General features: G+C 42.6%; 2 protein-coding genes across 6 annotated transcripts; one reads left to right on the top strand and one right to left on the bottom strand.

Moving 5' to 3' along the window:
* Positions 1-993: 993 nt before the first annotated feature.
* Positions 994-8,155, bottom strand: LOC147300820 (dynein regulatory complex subunit 11). 4 transcript variants are annotated; one of them, XM_086282295.1, is made up of 19 exons: positions 8,020-8,155; positions 6,065-6,392; positions 5,843-5,962; positions 5,496-5,678; positions 5,328-5,399; positions 5,045-5,250; positions 4,858-4,942; positions 4,669-4,779; positions 4,440-4,515; positions 3,992-4,098; positions 3,725-3,811; positions 3,586-3,647; positions 3,429-3,511; positions 2,921-3,028; positions 2,640-2,839; positions 2,169-2,255; positions 1,922-2,099; positions 1,595-1,833; positions 994-1,352 (listed from the first exon to the last, which is right to left on the bottom strand). In XM_086282295.1, the coding sequence occupies exons 2-19, from the start codon at positions 6,161-6,163 to the stop codon at positions 1,242-1,244; spliced, it is 2,214 nt and encodes a 737-aa protein (XP_086138421.1). In that variant the 5' UTR covers positions 6,164-6,392; positions 8,020-8,155; the 3' UTR covers positions 994-1,241. The 4 variants fall into 4 exon arrangements, with proteins under 4 accessions (XP_086138421.1, XP_086138422.1, XP_086138420.1 ...); XM_086282296.1 differs by lacking the exon at positions 8,020-8,155 and adding an exon at positions 7,003-7,520; XM_086282294.1 differs by lacking the exon at positions 8,020-8,155 and adding an exon at positions 6,838-6,982.
* A 304-nt stretch (positions 8,156-8,459) lies between these two features.
* Positions 8,460-15,786, top strand: alkal1 (ALK and LTK ligand 1). Of its 2 annotated transcripts, none has more exons than XM_086282298.1 (5): positions 8,460-8,751; positions 10,764-10,817; positions 11,349-11,429; positions 13,528-13,601; positions 15,303-15,786. In XM_086282298.1, exons 1-4 carry the CDS (start codon positions 8,460-8,462, stop codon positions 13,590-13,592), a joined length of 492 nt encoding a protein of 163 aa, XP_086138424.1. In that variant the 3' UTR covers positions 13,593-13,601; positions 15,303-15,786. The 2 variants fall into 2 exon arrangements, with proteins under 2 accessions (XP_086138424.1, XP_086138423.1); XM_086282297.1 differs by having other exon boundaries at positions 11,346-11,429.
* The last annotated feature ends 1,209 nt before the right edge of the window (positions 15,787-16,995 follow it).

Here is a 16,995-nt window from a genome sequence, read left to right as displayed (position 1 = left end):
TGAAACTGTATCAGCAGAGATTATCTCTGTGGGGCACAGAAAATAACCTGTCATCACTGCGAAGGAGAACGGTGGTCCACAGAAGCCATTCTCAGTTTACAGAAGCTCATTCACTGCAATGTTTAACAGGTAAAATATCGAGTCGGTGTAGGAACAAATATTTCGTTGTATTTCTGACTCGAAGGCTGTCGCTGTTTCTGAAGATGAAAGACGAGCAGCCTCTGATGTCTTGATCCTGTGAAGATGTCCAACAGACGAGCTTTGCATGATGAAATGTGGATCTTTGTGTACAAACTCTAAAAATAGAGTCACGGTAAAGGAACCAAGTCAATGTGAAGATCTGCCGAGGGAATTTAGAACTTGACGAAACAGCTGAACTAAGCCTCTGGATCATGTTGGAAACACTCCCCCTCGTGTGTTTGGCATTTCTTCTGAGCCTGACTCTCTGCACCACACAGAGGCAATAACAAAGAGCACACTGTAGGACTCTGCAGCACGCTGTGATTATTTAAAATGTGGCTCCTGTCGTCATCTCGGTGCCCTGGAAATGAATTTTACTCTGGCTTTGTGTGTGACACCTAAAGAAAAGAGGATCTCCTTAACCTTCATAACTGAGCGCTACAGCCAGGAAGCCACAGCCTGAACATTAAATGTCCTTGACTGAGCCGCCTTGGCACATCTAATAACAGCTTAGCCTTCAGTCTCACAGCTACAGCCACCAGTTTGACAGGTCAAGGGTCATATTTACATATATATACAAACTGCACCTCAGAGAGAACAGGCCATTCAGAAGTAAGGATGAAGAACCTGCATCTAGATCTTCTTCTTTGTATGGAAGCCCACAGTCTCGGCCTGGCATCCACCCAAACAAACATGACAAAGCTGAGAGGATAAAATCCGACACCAAGCGAGCGAAACGCAGAAAAAGCGAACGCACTGCAGAAGTGGGCGTCCTTGTTCCCACGTGCATACTGAAAAAAAGACCTCCCAACGTTTTGGAAACATTTTACTGACATAGAATTGAAAATCATCAAACTACTGCATTCAATAAAATGTAGGATGCTAATGATTTGAAAACGACTGCGTTCTGTTTACAGGTAACTCCTGCACAAGAGAGAAACTTCACTGATGTGGCTGCAAACACAGGGACTGCAGCTTAATGTGTGTTACTGACGCAGGACAGCGTCAGCCTCACTGAGGGTACAACTCACACACTTCAGTAAAAGACAACAAATAAAAGATCATTTTTTTCCTTTCTTCTTGGTATTTTTGTCTTTAGCTGGTTCTTCTTCTTCCTTTCCTGACGCAGCTTTACTTCTCTTCTTTCCCAGGGGCGTCTTTGCATACCAGCTCTGTTGGAAAAAGAAATCCTTTTATGATTTTAATGTCAGTGACAACAATACTGTCAAAGAATGTAAATGTAAGCAAATCCTAAAGAGTAACTTAACAACCTCTAATAATCTCGTGTCTAACCTTTATATAAAGTGATCCGCAGTACTTTTAGTCTATTTTTAGCCAGAGTAAAGCGGGCTTCAATATTCTGCTTCTCAGCCTGTCGTTGAGTTACTCTTTACATCAAAGACATCCACGTTACCTTCAGGGCCTCCTCCTCCTCCTGGAACACGGGGTCAATCTGGGCTAACGGGGCGATAAACTCGGCTGCAGTCAGCGGTCGTTTTGCCTGCTGGAAGACTCGATGTTTGGTAAGAACGCTCTGAATCACTTGGACGATGTGTCCTGGAGTATAGCCGTCAGAAATCTTTGCCAGAGAACTGAGGTCCAACGCCTCGGTCCCTTCACCTCCGTGTTTTCTGATCAGCTGCTTCCACAGGACTGAAGGCAAACAGAGTCAAGTTTAACACCAACGTCGTCGAAATATCGTTACATTCATTACAAAAACATGACGTTTAATTGTCTTTACTGCGTCTTGAGCCGTAGTCAGGTCTTGGGATGAGGAGGATTTTGCTGAACATTTTGCACAGAGACTTGATCTCGGCGCTGTGCGGGTCTCGAGTCGTTCCTATGATCAGAACGCGATCCTCCCCTTTGATCAGCTTCAGGAACTTGGGCAAATCTTTCTTCAGCCGCTTAGGGTCCAACTATTAACCACATGGAAAAATCAGCTTTACAACATTTGTACACAACGACAATCCCTTTGTCTGCTTTACCTCTTTTTCCTCTTTGGGGATTTTCCTGTAAAACATTTTCTCTGCATCTTCGATCCAGATCACTGAAGGCTGCATCAGTCTCGCAACCTGTAAACGATCAGGAGGAACTTAGCAGGATGCAAATGTTCATGGTGATGTGGGTCATTTCTGCTGCTACGCCAGCTGAACACAAGCCTGTCTTTAGATGCACTCTAGTCTGTGAGCCTCAGCCCTCTTTCTTCCGCCTTATTTGGGTTACACTCACGCTGCATTTTTCTATGCACTGGCTTCTTTATTCTGCTTGACATTAACCAGTTTGTCATGTAAGTTCATTAAGGTTCTGCCTTCATAACTTTGAGTCTTTAAGATAATGACAGAAAAATCTGAATGCAGTCTGATTTTACCTTTTTTAAAGTCTTTAAATCACCAAATTCTTCTCATTTGTGCTGCACACGCGAGATTAAAAGCATTGATTGCGGTTGGCCGTTTCACCTTAAACACCATGTGAAGCATCATGGCGAGCCCGCTCTTGCCTGGGTACTTTCCAGCTGTGTTCAGGGGAGACAGATCAAACAGGCAGGCGCCCGTCTCGTGGCAAACCGCATGGACCAGCATCTTTTTACCCACACCTGTGGGTCCGACCAGCAGGACCGACTTTATCAGAGGAGCCTTCTCGTGTACCACCTGAGAGCCTGAAAGTGACGCGCATGTTATTTCAAACTACAGATGTTTTCTGTCCCGTTGATGTGAAAGATCGGTGCTGGCTTTAATACCTAACGGCAGAACTGCGTACAGAGATATGACTTGTCGCACATCTGACAATGACGGCATGGGCTCAATGTCGTGTTGCCTCAGCGTGGTCCCCAGGTAGCTATAGTCGCCTAGGGAGTATGCAGCAAGTCACCTGTTTGTTAGTTTCACATCGACACAATACAAATGTTCTGCAAAACCATAATCAGTGAATAAATCTCACCTTAACAAAGGCTGGGATATAAAATGATGTAATAAGTTACAGCATTTTATTTAATCTGTACTTAACTGAACTGTGACGTATGAATATAGACAGTCGGTGCAAAATCATCAACATTACATCGAACGACTGCATGAGATTAGTTTTAGCAACGCGAGCCAGAAGAGGGCAGCACATCCACGCGCCATAGTTTCTACTTAACACAGCTCAGTGGTGAACTTCCTGTGGAGTACCAGCACATCATGCACAAGCACACAAAAACAAGTTACAATTAGACAAAAGCATTTCTGTCACAGTGTGTCGTGTCTTACCCAAGAAATCCTGCAGCTGAACATTACGTGTCTGCTTCAGTAAGCCCTGCTCCACCAGCTCCCGACACAGAGACTGCAGAGTCCTACAGATGTGAATAAAAGATGAAATCTCTTCTGCATTGTGCTGAACATCCAATCAGGCTGCGCGTGACCTCACCGATCAGCCGTCAGGTCTTTTTCCTTTTTCTTCTTCTTTCCACTCTTAGAGCCTTTCTTCTTCTGCAGAAACAAACACAATCAGCAACACGCTTCAAGGAATCAGCGTAAACTGCGGCCGCCGTCTCTCAGTCAGGTACCTTGGCGTTTGCTTTCGTCTTACCGCCCTTGTCTTTATCCACAGACAGCTTCCACTCAGCCAGTTCGTGTCTCATCTGCTCATCGACCTGGTGCGAGCAAAACATCACCAGTGAGTGAGGCAAACCCAAGCATTACATCGAACTCTCTGTTAAGACCAAACGAAATGTTAATTTAAGGCTAAGCAGAAGCAAACGGGTGTTTTGCTGTGAAATGAGCCAAGAATTGCTTTTACAATGGTGGCTCGTGTGCTGGAGCCTTCGCCGCACCTTCACTCGAATTTCCGCCTCAATGACTTTCCTCTTTTCTTCCTTGATCAGCTCCGGGTCGTGCATTTGGTTAAAGTTTCCGTACTCGCTGCGATTGTGCCAAAAGTCTGAGGATGACAAAGATGCAGACTCTAAGTATGCGCGTGAAAGGTTGGCGCTGCTCATCAGGACGCAGCGTGGGGGAAGCGGCTCGTCACTTGGAGGCTGAAGAAGTCACCTGGATGAGTGACGAAACTGAAAACGTCCAGATGAACAGAACTTACAGAGTTACTTACCTGCATGACTCAGCATGCATCAGGATAAACTGTGATACTCACAAAGACTCATGATTGGCCAAAACAAACAAAAACCTTTACGCTTTGTTGCAAACTGGATGTGAATCACGAGTTTTAGTGTTAAAGGTTTTTAACATTTAAACAAACTGTCAGTGTTTGGCGCTGGACCGTACCTGCGTAGATTTTACTTTCAACTTCGAGGTCCAGCAGAAATGCAGAGGGCAGCATCTTCAGCCCTGCCTCCTCCACCTGATCGTGATGCAGTTACAGCGATGAACACAAAGTGAAGCGTTTGGTTTTGCTTTGATTGAGCTCAATATTTTGCTATATTCTTATCTAAGATACAGTAATAATCATTTTACAGATTGTTCTACTAAATTAAAAACAGCGGTGTCTCCCCACCTCCTCGTCTTCCTTCCTCTTGTCACTTTTCCCCTTTTCCTTCTTTTCTTCTTTTCCTTTAGCTTTGGCGTTGGCCTCTTCTTCTTCTTTTGCAGCAAATTCTTCCAACAACTAAAAAACCCACCAACGCCACTGTTTACGAACAATATTAAAGCACGAATAAAACCTTTAAATCAGACTGGATTCTACCTGCTGAGGGGTCTTTTCAGCAAAAATGAGGGCAGAACCTCCATCTTCTTCATCTGGGTAGTCTGGAAATGTTCCTGTAGCATTGCTAAAACATCGAAGATTCAAACGTGAAACTAAACCCACCAAGTGTGAAAAAGCTCCGTGACCAGAGGGAAAAATCATGGAAACAAACTCTCTGCCAGCTTACCGGCACTCAGTGAACCACTGCTGAATTTGCACCTTCATGCTTTTGCTCATGTCGTCCCCTTCCACATCCCGTAGTTGGTTCATGACATCCACTGTGGCCTTTTGGTAAGCCTCCTCGTGCTCCATCTGTTTTACTCGTGTGGAAGCCGCGATGGCCTGGGCCGTCATTTCCGCAGGGCGTGGCTCCTCATACTTTGGATCCATATTCTAGAACAAAAATTCAGCACTCTAGTGTTTTCTTATAAACATTAAAAAGTATCTTGATGAAGCCGCATTTTACCCACCATTCCCAGAAGAATCATCTCCTCCTCTCTGGCAGTTTTTGTCCTCTTCCTCTGCACGTAGCCCTTCCACACCTGCGAGTACATTCAATTGTAGCTGTGAGCATGAACGAGTGCTTGCACAGAAAAAGAAGATGGCACGTGACACGTGGTGTGTGAGTAACGATGGACCTTTTGGATGCAGACTGCAGCGGATTCAGCACTTTCTGCTCCAGGTTCCTTGATCCTGTACATGGTGTTCATATTTAAGTTTTTCATGTTGAACTTTGCCCTTTCACGTCCTTGTCGTGCCCGCTCTGCCACTTGAATAATCTTCACTGCCTCCTCTTGACTCATCTTCTTGGCCATTACAGGCTGTGGGGACAAAAATAGAACAGACAAAAGTACGGGAACACCTTCTGCATGACGCCGGCTCATTAAATGTAACAGTTGTTGCATAAGCGTGTAACAAAATGACAGGAACAAATTAAGCGAGAAAGTTTCAGGGCTTTAAAAGATTTGGCTGCTTTTCCACTCACCTCAGGAGTTTCAGTGACCTCCGCCATTTTCAGGATGTCAGTCAGCATGGCCTTTCTTTGCTGCACCTCTTTGCTGCGTTCACTGTGAAAGTAGCGAGGGATGGGGATCTCGAGGTCGGCCTAACAGGACATCAGAGTAAACAGTGGTTACTATGTTGGCCCTGGGCGCCGGTGTGCAGAAGCTTATTTTGGTTTTATCTTGAACTCAGAAATCAAACGTACAGGTATGAGCTTCAAATCATGAAGCACATCATCCATGTAGTGGTACTCTGAAAACTCTTTCTCCACCATTTCATTTTTCAGCTCTAACACTCTTCCCATCACACTTTCAAGAGCTGAGTGAATAAATCTCCTCTTCTGAGGGTGGACCACCAGGTCATAGGCTTTCTCCAGCTGTCTGAAGATTTGGGTGTAGCGCACAAAAAGCACGGCCAGACGCTGGAAGAAAACGACTCTGTCTTTTTCAGGGCCCGGGGGCTCAGCTGGTAGTTCTTCTTCTAGCAGACAGCTCAGCTCTAACTGGGCATCTGCCCACAGCTGGTTGTATGTCCTGAAAAAGTGGAAGCAATCTGATGAGTTTGTGCCAGAACGAACAGTCTGTGAGTGAGAATCCTGAAAGGTATATAATGCAGGTTAGTGATTGTTCAAAGAATAACAAGAATAAACGATCATGACTTGCAAATGCGAATAACAACAAAGCTAAATATTTAAAGAGCAGAAACCAGCACACGTGTCAGCGCTGCTATTCAGCTGGAGTCTCATTACTCATTGGGATTGACAATAATAATAAGACCCTTTATTTATTCTGTGATCAAATATGCTGCTAAATTTGAAATATCCCTGCTGTGATACTTTCTTTAGTTTGACTTACTGGGCACAGATATTTTCACGTTTTACGCACAACAAGCAAACATTAAACACTCCACAACAACAAGCACGTGGCTTTTGAACAGGTTACCTTTGCGACATATTTAGATAGAAAACGTGTCTCTAACCAAAGAAAGGTCCCACGGAGCCGAAACTAAACCAAGGTTAGCTACAGCTAACGTTAGCTCAGCCTTCAGTGCGTGGTCTGTTTCCATAGTAACAGTAACACAGGAAGTCTGTCCGCGTTGAAAGTCGTGTTTCGCTCCGCATACCCTCCAAAGGTGTCAAGATACCTTTGGGCTCCAGTTGAGCGCCCCAGAAGACAGTGGTTATGTTCAGGGACCAACACCTGACGCACAGTGCTTCTTCTCCACAATTAATATAAAAACATATAAACATCTACACCAACAACAATAATAAAAACAGTAATGTCATCTTCCTCCTCCTGTGCTTTTTAAACCACCAATAAACATCGAATGACGAAATGCACATCTAAAGCTTCCACATGAGCTCTTTACGCAACTAGGTGACGTGAATGCATGCAAAGTGCAAACGTGGATCTCTGTAAGCACAAATAGAAGCCTGTTAATAACTGATTACACATGAAACAATGAATCAATCTGAAGACTTCACGCATTAATAGATTTGCCTCATTGTTACACTCATACAAACTTTGTATTTTAAACTGGATTGGAGCCACAGTTCCAGCAGCTGAGTCAGTAGGTGTGTCTGTATCAGATGCATCTGAAATGTAGCGACCCACTAATTACACCACTCCGTAACCCTGCCACACCTGTAGGTAAAGTTTTAGAGTTATACACGGACATGACTCTGTTCAGCATGTGTGGGAAAAAGCCGGATGGCTGCTCCAGGAGGCGCAATATCTGCGGCGCTTAGGCGGTCACAAGACTTGGACATCGGTGAGCAAAAACATCGGCACGCTGACAGGTCAGCTAGAAGCTCACATGCCCACAGATTCTTCACTTCTCTGCACCCAACATCCAACAAGTCGCTCTTTTTGGAAAAGTGGACACTCGTGCGCTTCCGCGCCACGGTCTTTGTCGGGTTTTTTTCTTTCTTTTTTAATGGAAGTTATAGTGCACGGGGGACTTTTTCAGATCTTCGCCCATTATTGCATCTATAAGAGGGTCGTTTTTATTTGCAAGTAGCCTGTCCCGTTCAACTACAACTAGTGATGTTTTTGGTGCGTAAAGGAGTGGCTCATGCCTAAGTGAGCGAGTGCCACTGGAAGAAATTACACCAAAGATGTCAACATTGCTTTCCCACCCACTCAAAATCGATTGTATTACCTTCAAGAAGGTGGCTCCTCGTATAAATAGGAACGCATTATTTCAAGAAAGACGGTGGTGAGCACAGTCTGTTGGCTTTCTCTCCTATCGGATCGGAAGAATTTGCTGAAGACAACTGTGTCCACCCTCCAGGACATAAGCATCTTTAACTCCTAAACTAGTAAGTTTGAAGTTCAGTTAAATGCATTTGCGTTACTCTTGTATTAAACAAGGGGAAAGTGGAGATTTTTTAGAAGTTACCTATTTTATCTCCAACATGCAGATTTTATTAATTTTGCTGTAATAATGAAAATGTGAAGGACTTCAAATATCAGTGCTGATTCGTCCCTTCATGTAAATCATAATGCAAACTGTCCAAGTGTGTTTTTGGTCAGTCCAGTCAAACAAATGAGGCATTTCTTTTCGTGTAATGACTTTCGTGTAACAAAACCCGTCTGCTCATGCTTTCAGACAGTAAAGTCATGCAGGTGGAAAGGAAATGGCACGTACTGCTCACTATCTTCTTTCTGCTCATCACTTCGGGTCAGTGTATGGACAGCAAGGAGGACAAGCAGAAAGAACGAAGGACCCTGTTGGATCTAATCTTACAGGTTATCAGAGACAGCCAGCAACGGGAGAAACCCATCTCCAGGCGCTGTAGCAGTGGACTCTTCACTTCAGCACAAGACATGAAGTTCTCCTCCCGGGAAAAGCCTTTCTATGTCCCTAGGCTGGATAACAGTAGACTCTCAGGTAAGCTGATAAGATTTATTTTTAGGTTCTGATGATGAAGGCATAATCCCCATTTTACAGTTGGGGACAGCTGTCAGTGTTCTGGGCAGTGCTGCACGCCTTATTCAAGAGCTTCTTTTAGCTGAATGGAAACTGGTTTGTTCGAGTTAAATTTTGTAATTTTGTGTGTCACTGGTGCTCAGAGAGGTCAGCATCCACATCCGTCTGGCCTCAAGTGTCCAGCTAAATTTAAAGTGGTTTCCATGAACACAATGCAGGTGTGCTTCATTTTGAAGACCTGTTTTCTGACCATGTTTCTTCAACACGTGTTTAACTGACTGTTGGACAGATGGAGATGTGGATAGGCTGATTAAGGTAGGAGGGGCATGGTGATGCTAAACTTGTGAATGAGTCATTCAGTATGATTGGACTCTTTAACGTGAGTGATGAGCGCCCAACATGCACACAGGCGCTGTAGTGTCCTGGAAAGCATCTCCGGTCACATTCACGTCTGCAGACAGAGCAGATAAAGCAGACTGGTTGTGCTGTGTCACGTACACGGCATTGCATCAGTGATACTCTAACTAAAATACTGTTTTGACCGTTATGGAATGAAGAGCCTGTATGAGGAGACTATAAACACTGGACTTTATTTATCTGGGAAGACTATCCAGAGCATGTTACTGAATGTTGCCCTTGCGACATTTAACAGGATTTTTACTAAAACTGAGTCGTCTCAGACATTTCAGTAAATCTGCATTAATGCTGCAACTCTTCAAATATCTAAAACCTGGCAAAGAAGGTGCGCTCGAATGTGATAAAGAAAAGGAATCCAGAAAATCCTTTTATGCAACTGTTTTTATCGCTTTAACAGACTCAGAGAGTAGTCGAGGGCTGTGCCTCACTGGTATGTGTGGGAGTATATTAAGGGCTAAGTTAACATAATGTGCTGTTTATTTCCAATATTAGACTGTGTCCAAAACCACTATCAATTAGATCCTGTCGTAGAGATGTTGTGCAGGCGTTATACAGCTTAAAATCTTGGCTCCAGCTCATGCAGTTGGAAAAGTACCTTTCAGACCACTGACTGGATGGAATTCATCTTTTGAGGATATAAAAAGCAGCACATTAGCAAGCGGTGCGTGCAACGCTACCAAAGATTTGTGGTCACGCAAGGATGGATGTTTTGAACACAACGAGGAGGAAAGAGAAACATCGATAAATCCACTGATGTGTGCGGCACACTCACCTCTTCCTCTACAGCTACGGTTGTTTCAAGAAACACGCCATGAAGCCAGGCACTTATTTTCTAGCTGGTTTTATCTGTTACATTGTTACAGTTTAGGACTGGCAGCTAAAAACAGTGTCGACACATTCACTAATCCTCCACATATGTAGACCCTGAAAACCTGACCCGTGTTGCTCTTATGGGTTGTCTTCTGTCCGTCTTCCTAAATTAATTTTGTAATATTCTCTGTGATTTTTCTTAGTGCATCTAAGTGATTTTCTTCCATATTTATCCCCCCGTAGAGCATTGCACAAATCTCTTGCTGGAGGGTTAATGTAGCTACTTACTTCTTCTGATGGGCATTAAACTCCCATAAAATAATCTCTTTAGCCTGTAAGCATGGCCATTGTGTTGCCTGGATGGACAGTTAATACAAACAGAGGTCCTTGGTGTCTTTATGAATACACAAAATTTCCTCAGAGTGCAAACCGTGGACAAAAACACGAGTGTGTCAATCAGTTGGAGAAAAACTACATTTGGTGCACATCTGAGGAACTTAATAGAGAATGAATAATGTTCATTTATGATTCTGCAGTTGGGACGTGTGCAGTAAAATCCAAAAACATTTCAAAGTTATTAATAATGCAAAGCAGCTGTGCATCGTCACGTAAAGCAGCGACACTGCTGAGATTCTTGAAACATGATGCAGGAGGGAGACTGTTAACACTGACGATCCCTCCGTCACTGTGGTTCATGCATAACTTTGCTCAGATGGTGAGAAGCTAACAGTGAGTTTCTTTTCCAGAAATCTTTTCCAGAGATGCAAACATGAAAGAGAAAATCATTGAGCATTTTGGAGGTAAGAAACCAAAGACGACACTAGGAGCACAAACTCTGTCTCTAATGCAAGACCGTTTGTTTCTGACAACTAACTGTCCCAGCATTGATGGCACTAATCCAGTGCAAATTCCTCCTTTTGCCCCTGTGAAAAAATCCTTTTCTTTCCAAGCCAGCATGCAGTCTGCTCAGGTCATAGAAAACATCACGAACACTGGGGGCTGCAGTAAGTTAAGAAAGGGTTGCTTGTAGGGCAGCAGTGCTGAGAAACAGCACATGGTCTGAAGCTGACAGTATTAAGCTGAAGGCAGCGGCACATTAAGCTGATTATTTGTCTCAGGAACTATGTGCAGGGTTCATGAGTGATGTGAAAATCTGGAAGCTTAAATGTTAGATGTGCTTCTAATTGAAGACTCGATTCCCCTGCACACTAAGGCCAGGTCCAGCTTTAGTTAGCACATGTCTGTTCACATTAACTGTAAGCTTAATTACACCTGCAAATAAGATTAAAAAATGATTGCTTTATCTGATGAGACCTTTTTCTGTTAAGCAGGACCAGTCAAGTTCTCATCGGAGTGCAAAACACACTTTCATAGAGTTTATCACAACACGAGGGACTGCTCGACACCAGCATGTATGTATGACTTCTTCTCCTGTTCTGTTTCTGCTGATGTGCTCGATGATCTCTGCGCTTCCTCAAAACCTGCTTTTACGGGTTTACTGTAACGTCTTAACAGTTTGTTTGGGTTGGAGTTGTCACACTATGACATTTAAATCAACTACCAGTCAAACCTGATCCGAGTTCAGTTTATGAGTGCTAAACTCTGTGCTTAATAAGACAAACTTTATTGCTTTAAACTGTTCTTAAATTATAAAGTCATTTTGATTTGTGGATGAGGGGGATATACACCACCGCTGGCTAACATTTAGGGAGTAAAAACTGTAGTGATTGAGGGATATCGTATCTGTATTTATGCCAGAAGCATAGATAGTAGAGGTGGGAATCACCAAACATCCCACGATACGATATTATCACAATACTTAACGCACGATACGATATTATCACAATACTTAACGCACGATACGATATTATTGCAATTTTTTAAAATATTTTGCGATATTCAGATTCTGTCCATAAAGGTAAACTTCATCAATATTCATTTTATCTAATATCAAAGTCTCACACTCAGTCTTTCTCTCATCTCAGTTTTATTGTTGACAAACTGAACGGTTTGTATTACAGTCTAGTCCAACTTAACTGAATGCAACCATCTGGTACAATTACAGCTATTCTGAACTATGCAATATGAAAACTATGCAGCCCCTTCAGCAACTGAAGAATTTGAAAGTAAATTAAAACAAAATATAATTTTACATTAAATAAAAAAGTTTTAAACGTAATTAAAATAAAACATGTCTTAAATTAAAATAAGTAAACTGTCGTGTTTATTTCTGCCAAAAAACAGTTAAACACATTTGGACAGCGTCAGGATTGTTGCTCAGAAAAAGGATCAACATGCTCTGAAGTCAGAGCACAAACTTTTTCTGTAACAAAATATCGATTTGTGCCGTCCCTGCATCGATACATTATCAGCAAACAAAATATACGATACTACACAGTATCGATTTTTCCCCCACCCCTAATGAATAGGGGATCATATCAGAGCGGCCGTCCAAACAGAAGCCTGAATCACTGTCAGCCTTCTCTGTGACAGCGATGTGACCCACGGCCTGCAGTACCACACTAAACTGTGTGATTTACAAGACTGACTGCAGAAATCGCAGCTACACTGGAAATGAATCGTTCACGTTATGTAAAAAAACTGTGAGTGTGTTTTTAAGTTCTTATGCAATCGTTCTTACTTCTGAGATCAAACCTGCGCACACGCAGCATTGAAATAAAACGAGTTTGACACTTGAGCTGTACACGATAACGCCGAGGGTTTCTAGTAAAAGTAAACAGAGCTAACGCGCTGCAGGGATTTCAAAGCTCAAACACGATGTTTTATTATTTGATTCTGTTGTTAAGACAATTTGGTGATGTATTATGAAAATCCCGGTCTTCCTTCTGGGATATTAATGATATGGGAATTATGAGGAAACCGTCCACAGACATCAGTGAGTGCAGACGGTAATGCTGGGTGGTGTGCGTTTGTCACACAATAAATTAGAGCGAGAAGCTCCTCCTCTTCCTGATGCCTTTCACACATGTGACCGAGTCAAACAGGCATCAAACTACATCACATAATCAGGATTGTCCCGAGGTTAAGGAAGTTTATTTAAAGCCTGACAATAGTGAGACAATGCTGGCCAATGGATCACATACAGGATGCTGGGTTGGCCCAGAGGATTGTGGGACGCAGTTCATGTCACGCAGATATTACAGATGTCAGGGTCAGAAAACGGGACTCTGTTTGTATTTCAGGAGTTATCATGTGGCAGCAGCGCTCAGAACCTTCTCTTAGGTCTATTTCTTTTTATATATGTATGTGTATGTATATATATACACAGACATACATACATATAATTGGCTTTTTATCTTTTACCAGTAAGTTAAGTATACTTTACTATAGATGCCACAGCAGAACATGGTTTAACAAGTATTTCACTGTGAACCTGAGACCTCATGTCTACGTTACTATTTTTACCACAAATCAAAACGTTTCATGTTTGTTTTTTACTGATATGGTTACCAGGGAGGCGTTATATTAACATCATGTTTTTCTCCCCAGATTACAAACGATGTGCGAGATTGCTAACACGATTAGCGATGAGTCCACTCTGCATGCAGTCCTAGATATTGCATGTAAGTTTTTCCTGCTTTCCTGACTGTCATCATTTGTTGTCATCATCCTCTGAATAGACAATAAACGATGTTAAAGAAGACAGAAATATTAATTCAGAGGTCTTTGTTGCTTTTGGTCAGTTTAATTGAATGTGTGATACAGAGCTGGGGGGGGGGGGGGGGGGGATTTTTCGTAAGTAGAAATGTTAAATTCAACATTTCTTTGCGCTCTGTTCTTTATGTAAGAAGACTGTATGCTTTGATGACATGCTAGCCTATCAGAACAGGGTTTAAATTTAGGTCTGTAGTGGAGTGAGAGTCAGAAAGAACAGAGCTGCAGATTTTATACATTCAGTTCTCTTTATGCCAAACATGCACATTAGAGCATGTAATTCATGTTGTCAAGCACATGTGAGGAAATGGCACACAGAGATAATAAGACTTCACCCGTGGTCTCCTGCATCCACAACAACAGAGGGGTTAAAGTAAAAATACATACACACACACACATATATATATATATATATATATATATATATGTATATATATATATATATATATGTATATATATATATATATATATATATATATGTGTGTGTGTGTGTGTGTGTGTGTGTGTGTGTGTGTGTGTGTGTATAGTCTTTTTCCATGAACGTCACTGCTTCCCAACGTTCGTGGGAGAAACGCCACTCGTGTACTTCCTCACACTAAATCTATTAATACGACCGCTCTCAGGACAGAGGACGGACATCAGTGGAGTAATTTACGACGCTGTCGTTGTCAGGCCTTTTTAAAATTGATCTTCTGTGACAGCAGGTCTGAAGGGTTCACTGCTGTCTAAATGCTGCAGCGTAAACGCACACATTCAGTACAGGAAATTAGCTGGAGAGTGATTGCTCTTACAGTTCATCTCTACAAGCGGTCATCTTGGTTCATTGGATTTTTCTGTAGTGGAGTTGGTGATTATAAATTTGAAGAGGCTGACACATCCCAGGTATTCAGTTTCTCAAGTGAATCAGATAATAAGATCCTGTCGGCGAAATCTGACAAATGTAACAATCAGAGGGAATATTAAAGGATTCGTTATGTCGTCATTCTGGTCATTTCTTAATAGAGATGTTAGCAGAATTACATCGTTGAGTGGAAAACAACAAAAATTTGCATGGAGGTGTTGGAGGTGAACGTGGAAGTATAATTAGTTTTCTAGTTTTAGTTTTCTAAATACAGTTCCTGCTTTGCGGGGGCGTCTTAGCCTTCTTCTGTTTGCCTTGCAGGGAAAATCTGATTTGCAAAATTTTAGTAATGAACAAATCTACTGTAGCTAGCCTAGCAGTCATTAACTGTTAGCAGAGGAGCTTCTGAAAACCATCACGTTTGCAAATAGAAAAGAAATAGAGCGTGGGAGACAGGAAGAAGAAGAAGCAGTGTAATGGCGTGCAGCAGTGGTGCACAAACACGTGGGGAGTGAAAAGGAGCCTGTTCCAGCTGAACTAAAGGATGCCTCAGGGTCACCTGATCCTAACTGTAAGGAAAAGCCTGAACTTGCATGTACGCTGGGGGTGTCTATCTCCTGGATCCACAGTGGGAGCTGCTTCCACAGAAGACGCTCTGCCTCCCATTCTACAAACTCTGGGAGCCACAAGCAAACATGCAGTCTGAAAGGATGCAGGAAGGAGTGACGGTTCATCCTCATCGAGGTTTTGTATTTTCTTTTGATTGCAGGTCCCAGAATAACAGAAGAAGGATCGACGTGGTGCCAAGGAAGTGCCTTCAAACCCACAGCAGTCATGAGAACGTGGTTGTGTTTCTAGTGTTTCTACTTTCTGTTGTTCTCGCTGTCATCGACGGACGCCGTTGGTTGTTTTTGAATGGATGTACCTGTATATACCATGTATCTGTAAAGAAATATTAATTTAATATTAAATGCACCTATTTATTGAGAAGGAATGTATATAATAATTTCACAGTCATTCAAAATTTGATTCTTTTTTGGTTATTACAGTTATGGATGAGGAAGAAGCTTCTTTTCTCATCCATATATAAGACTCCCACTGTTATACTGATGTTACGCTCTGTCATTGACTTCATTACATTTTATTTGGCACTGGAGTGAACTAAAGGATGTGGCTGACATTGAGAATATATGGAATAAGAGCAATGGTGATAATGCACTGCAGTACTGAACAATAAAGAATACTGAAGCACAGCATGTCGCCATCATTGAAGATGAGGGGAAGCTGGTGGAGAGCAGTGTGATGAGCTCAGGATTAAGCCAGCCTCTCCAGTTTGCAGAGGAAACACCGTTCGGTGTCCTGAACGAGACTGCGTTTCATTACAGCTGTTATGCTGTGGGAAAGCCACAGCCAGTGGGTCTTTATGCTCCTTCTGGCCCGAGTATTTCTTCTTCTTTCAGTTTTCAGCACCTTTCTGACGCTCTCTGAACAGGGACCACCATTACTAAACTCTCTCCTCTAACTGGAGCTTGTTGCAAAATTTCTGGCAGATTCCTCTGCTTGTCTCTGGCAATCACACACTCAATCTTAGCTGTCAGATATCTTGGACTCGACGGGATGTTGAGCAACCCGAGCTCCAAAGAACCAGCTTTGGATAAGCTCAGCAAAGGTTTGATGAACTCCTCAAGTAGTCACACGTGAAAGGCATTTTTCAGAGTTGTAGCTGTTGATAGGGAGAATCTAAATTAGCTGCACGATGGCTGATGGTGGGCTTTGAAAACATCTGTGTACCGTGCGGAAGACTTGACAAATTGGCTCTGGCGAAAGTTTCTTGCAGTTTACAAGTGCAATCAAGCAGGGAAAGAAAACCGTTTGAAGAAAGTTTGTTCACGATCATCAAAATTCACTGATTGAAATGTGCTTTGTGTTCAAGCCTCAGGCCACCTGCTGTATCAGTTAACAGGCTAAACTGAGCGTAGTCTCCAACTCGTCTGACTTTGTGCCAGGAAAGAAAGAAATGTGTGTTTTTTTCTTCCAGAGGTTCTCTCGTGTTTTCTTTTAATTGAATTCACTGTGAATTTCGGGGACGGGGGTCAACTTGGCTGTGGTTACAGTACAGAGCGCTTTAAACTGCTGACAAAATAAAAAGGTCAGAAATCTATTTCTCTTTTTCATGTCGTACATTTGTGCTCTGAGAACAGTGACAGTGATTGCTGTTTTTATTTGGGGAGTGAAATAAATGACCCACGTACACGTGAGGATGCTGATAAGCTAAGAAAACATACCCTAAGCCAAAGATTACAACAGCTCTGTTCTCACGTCAGTATGTCTCTGCAGACTTAGCAGGAAAGTGTTTCTTACAAGGGATCATGCATTATTCAACAAAGTTTGGCCTGTTGTGGGATCGTTAAAAAATCATCTGCAGCGGACATCAGTTCAAAGGGTTGTGAACTTAAACTCCG

The sequence above is a fragment of the Aulonocara sp. 'chitande type north' Nkhata Bay genome, linkage group LG23 (genome assembly GCF_057382095.1).
Source record: "Aulonocara sp. 'chitande type north' Nkhata Bay isolate Kocher_YH1m ecotype deep benthic linkage group LG23, A_spYH_male_GT1.1, whole genome shotgun sequence".
NCBI lineage: Eukaryota > Metazoa > Chordata > Actinopteri > Cichliformes > Cichlidae > Aulonocara > Aulonocara sp. 'chitande type north' Nkhata Bay.
This window is presented reverse-complemented; position numbering and strand designations above follow the sequence as displayed.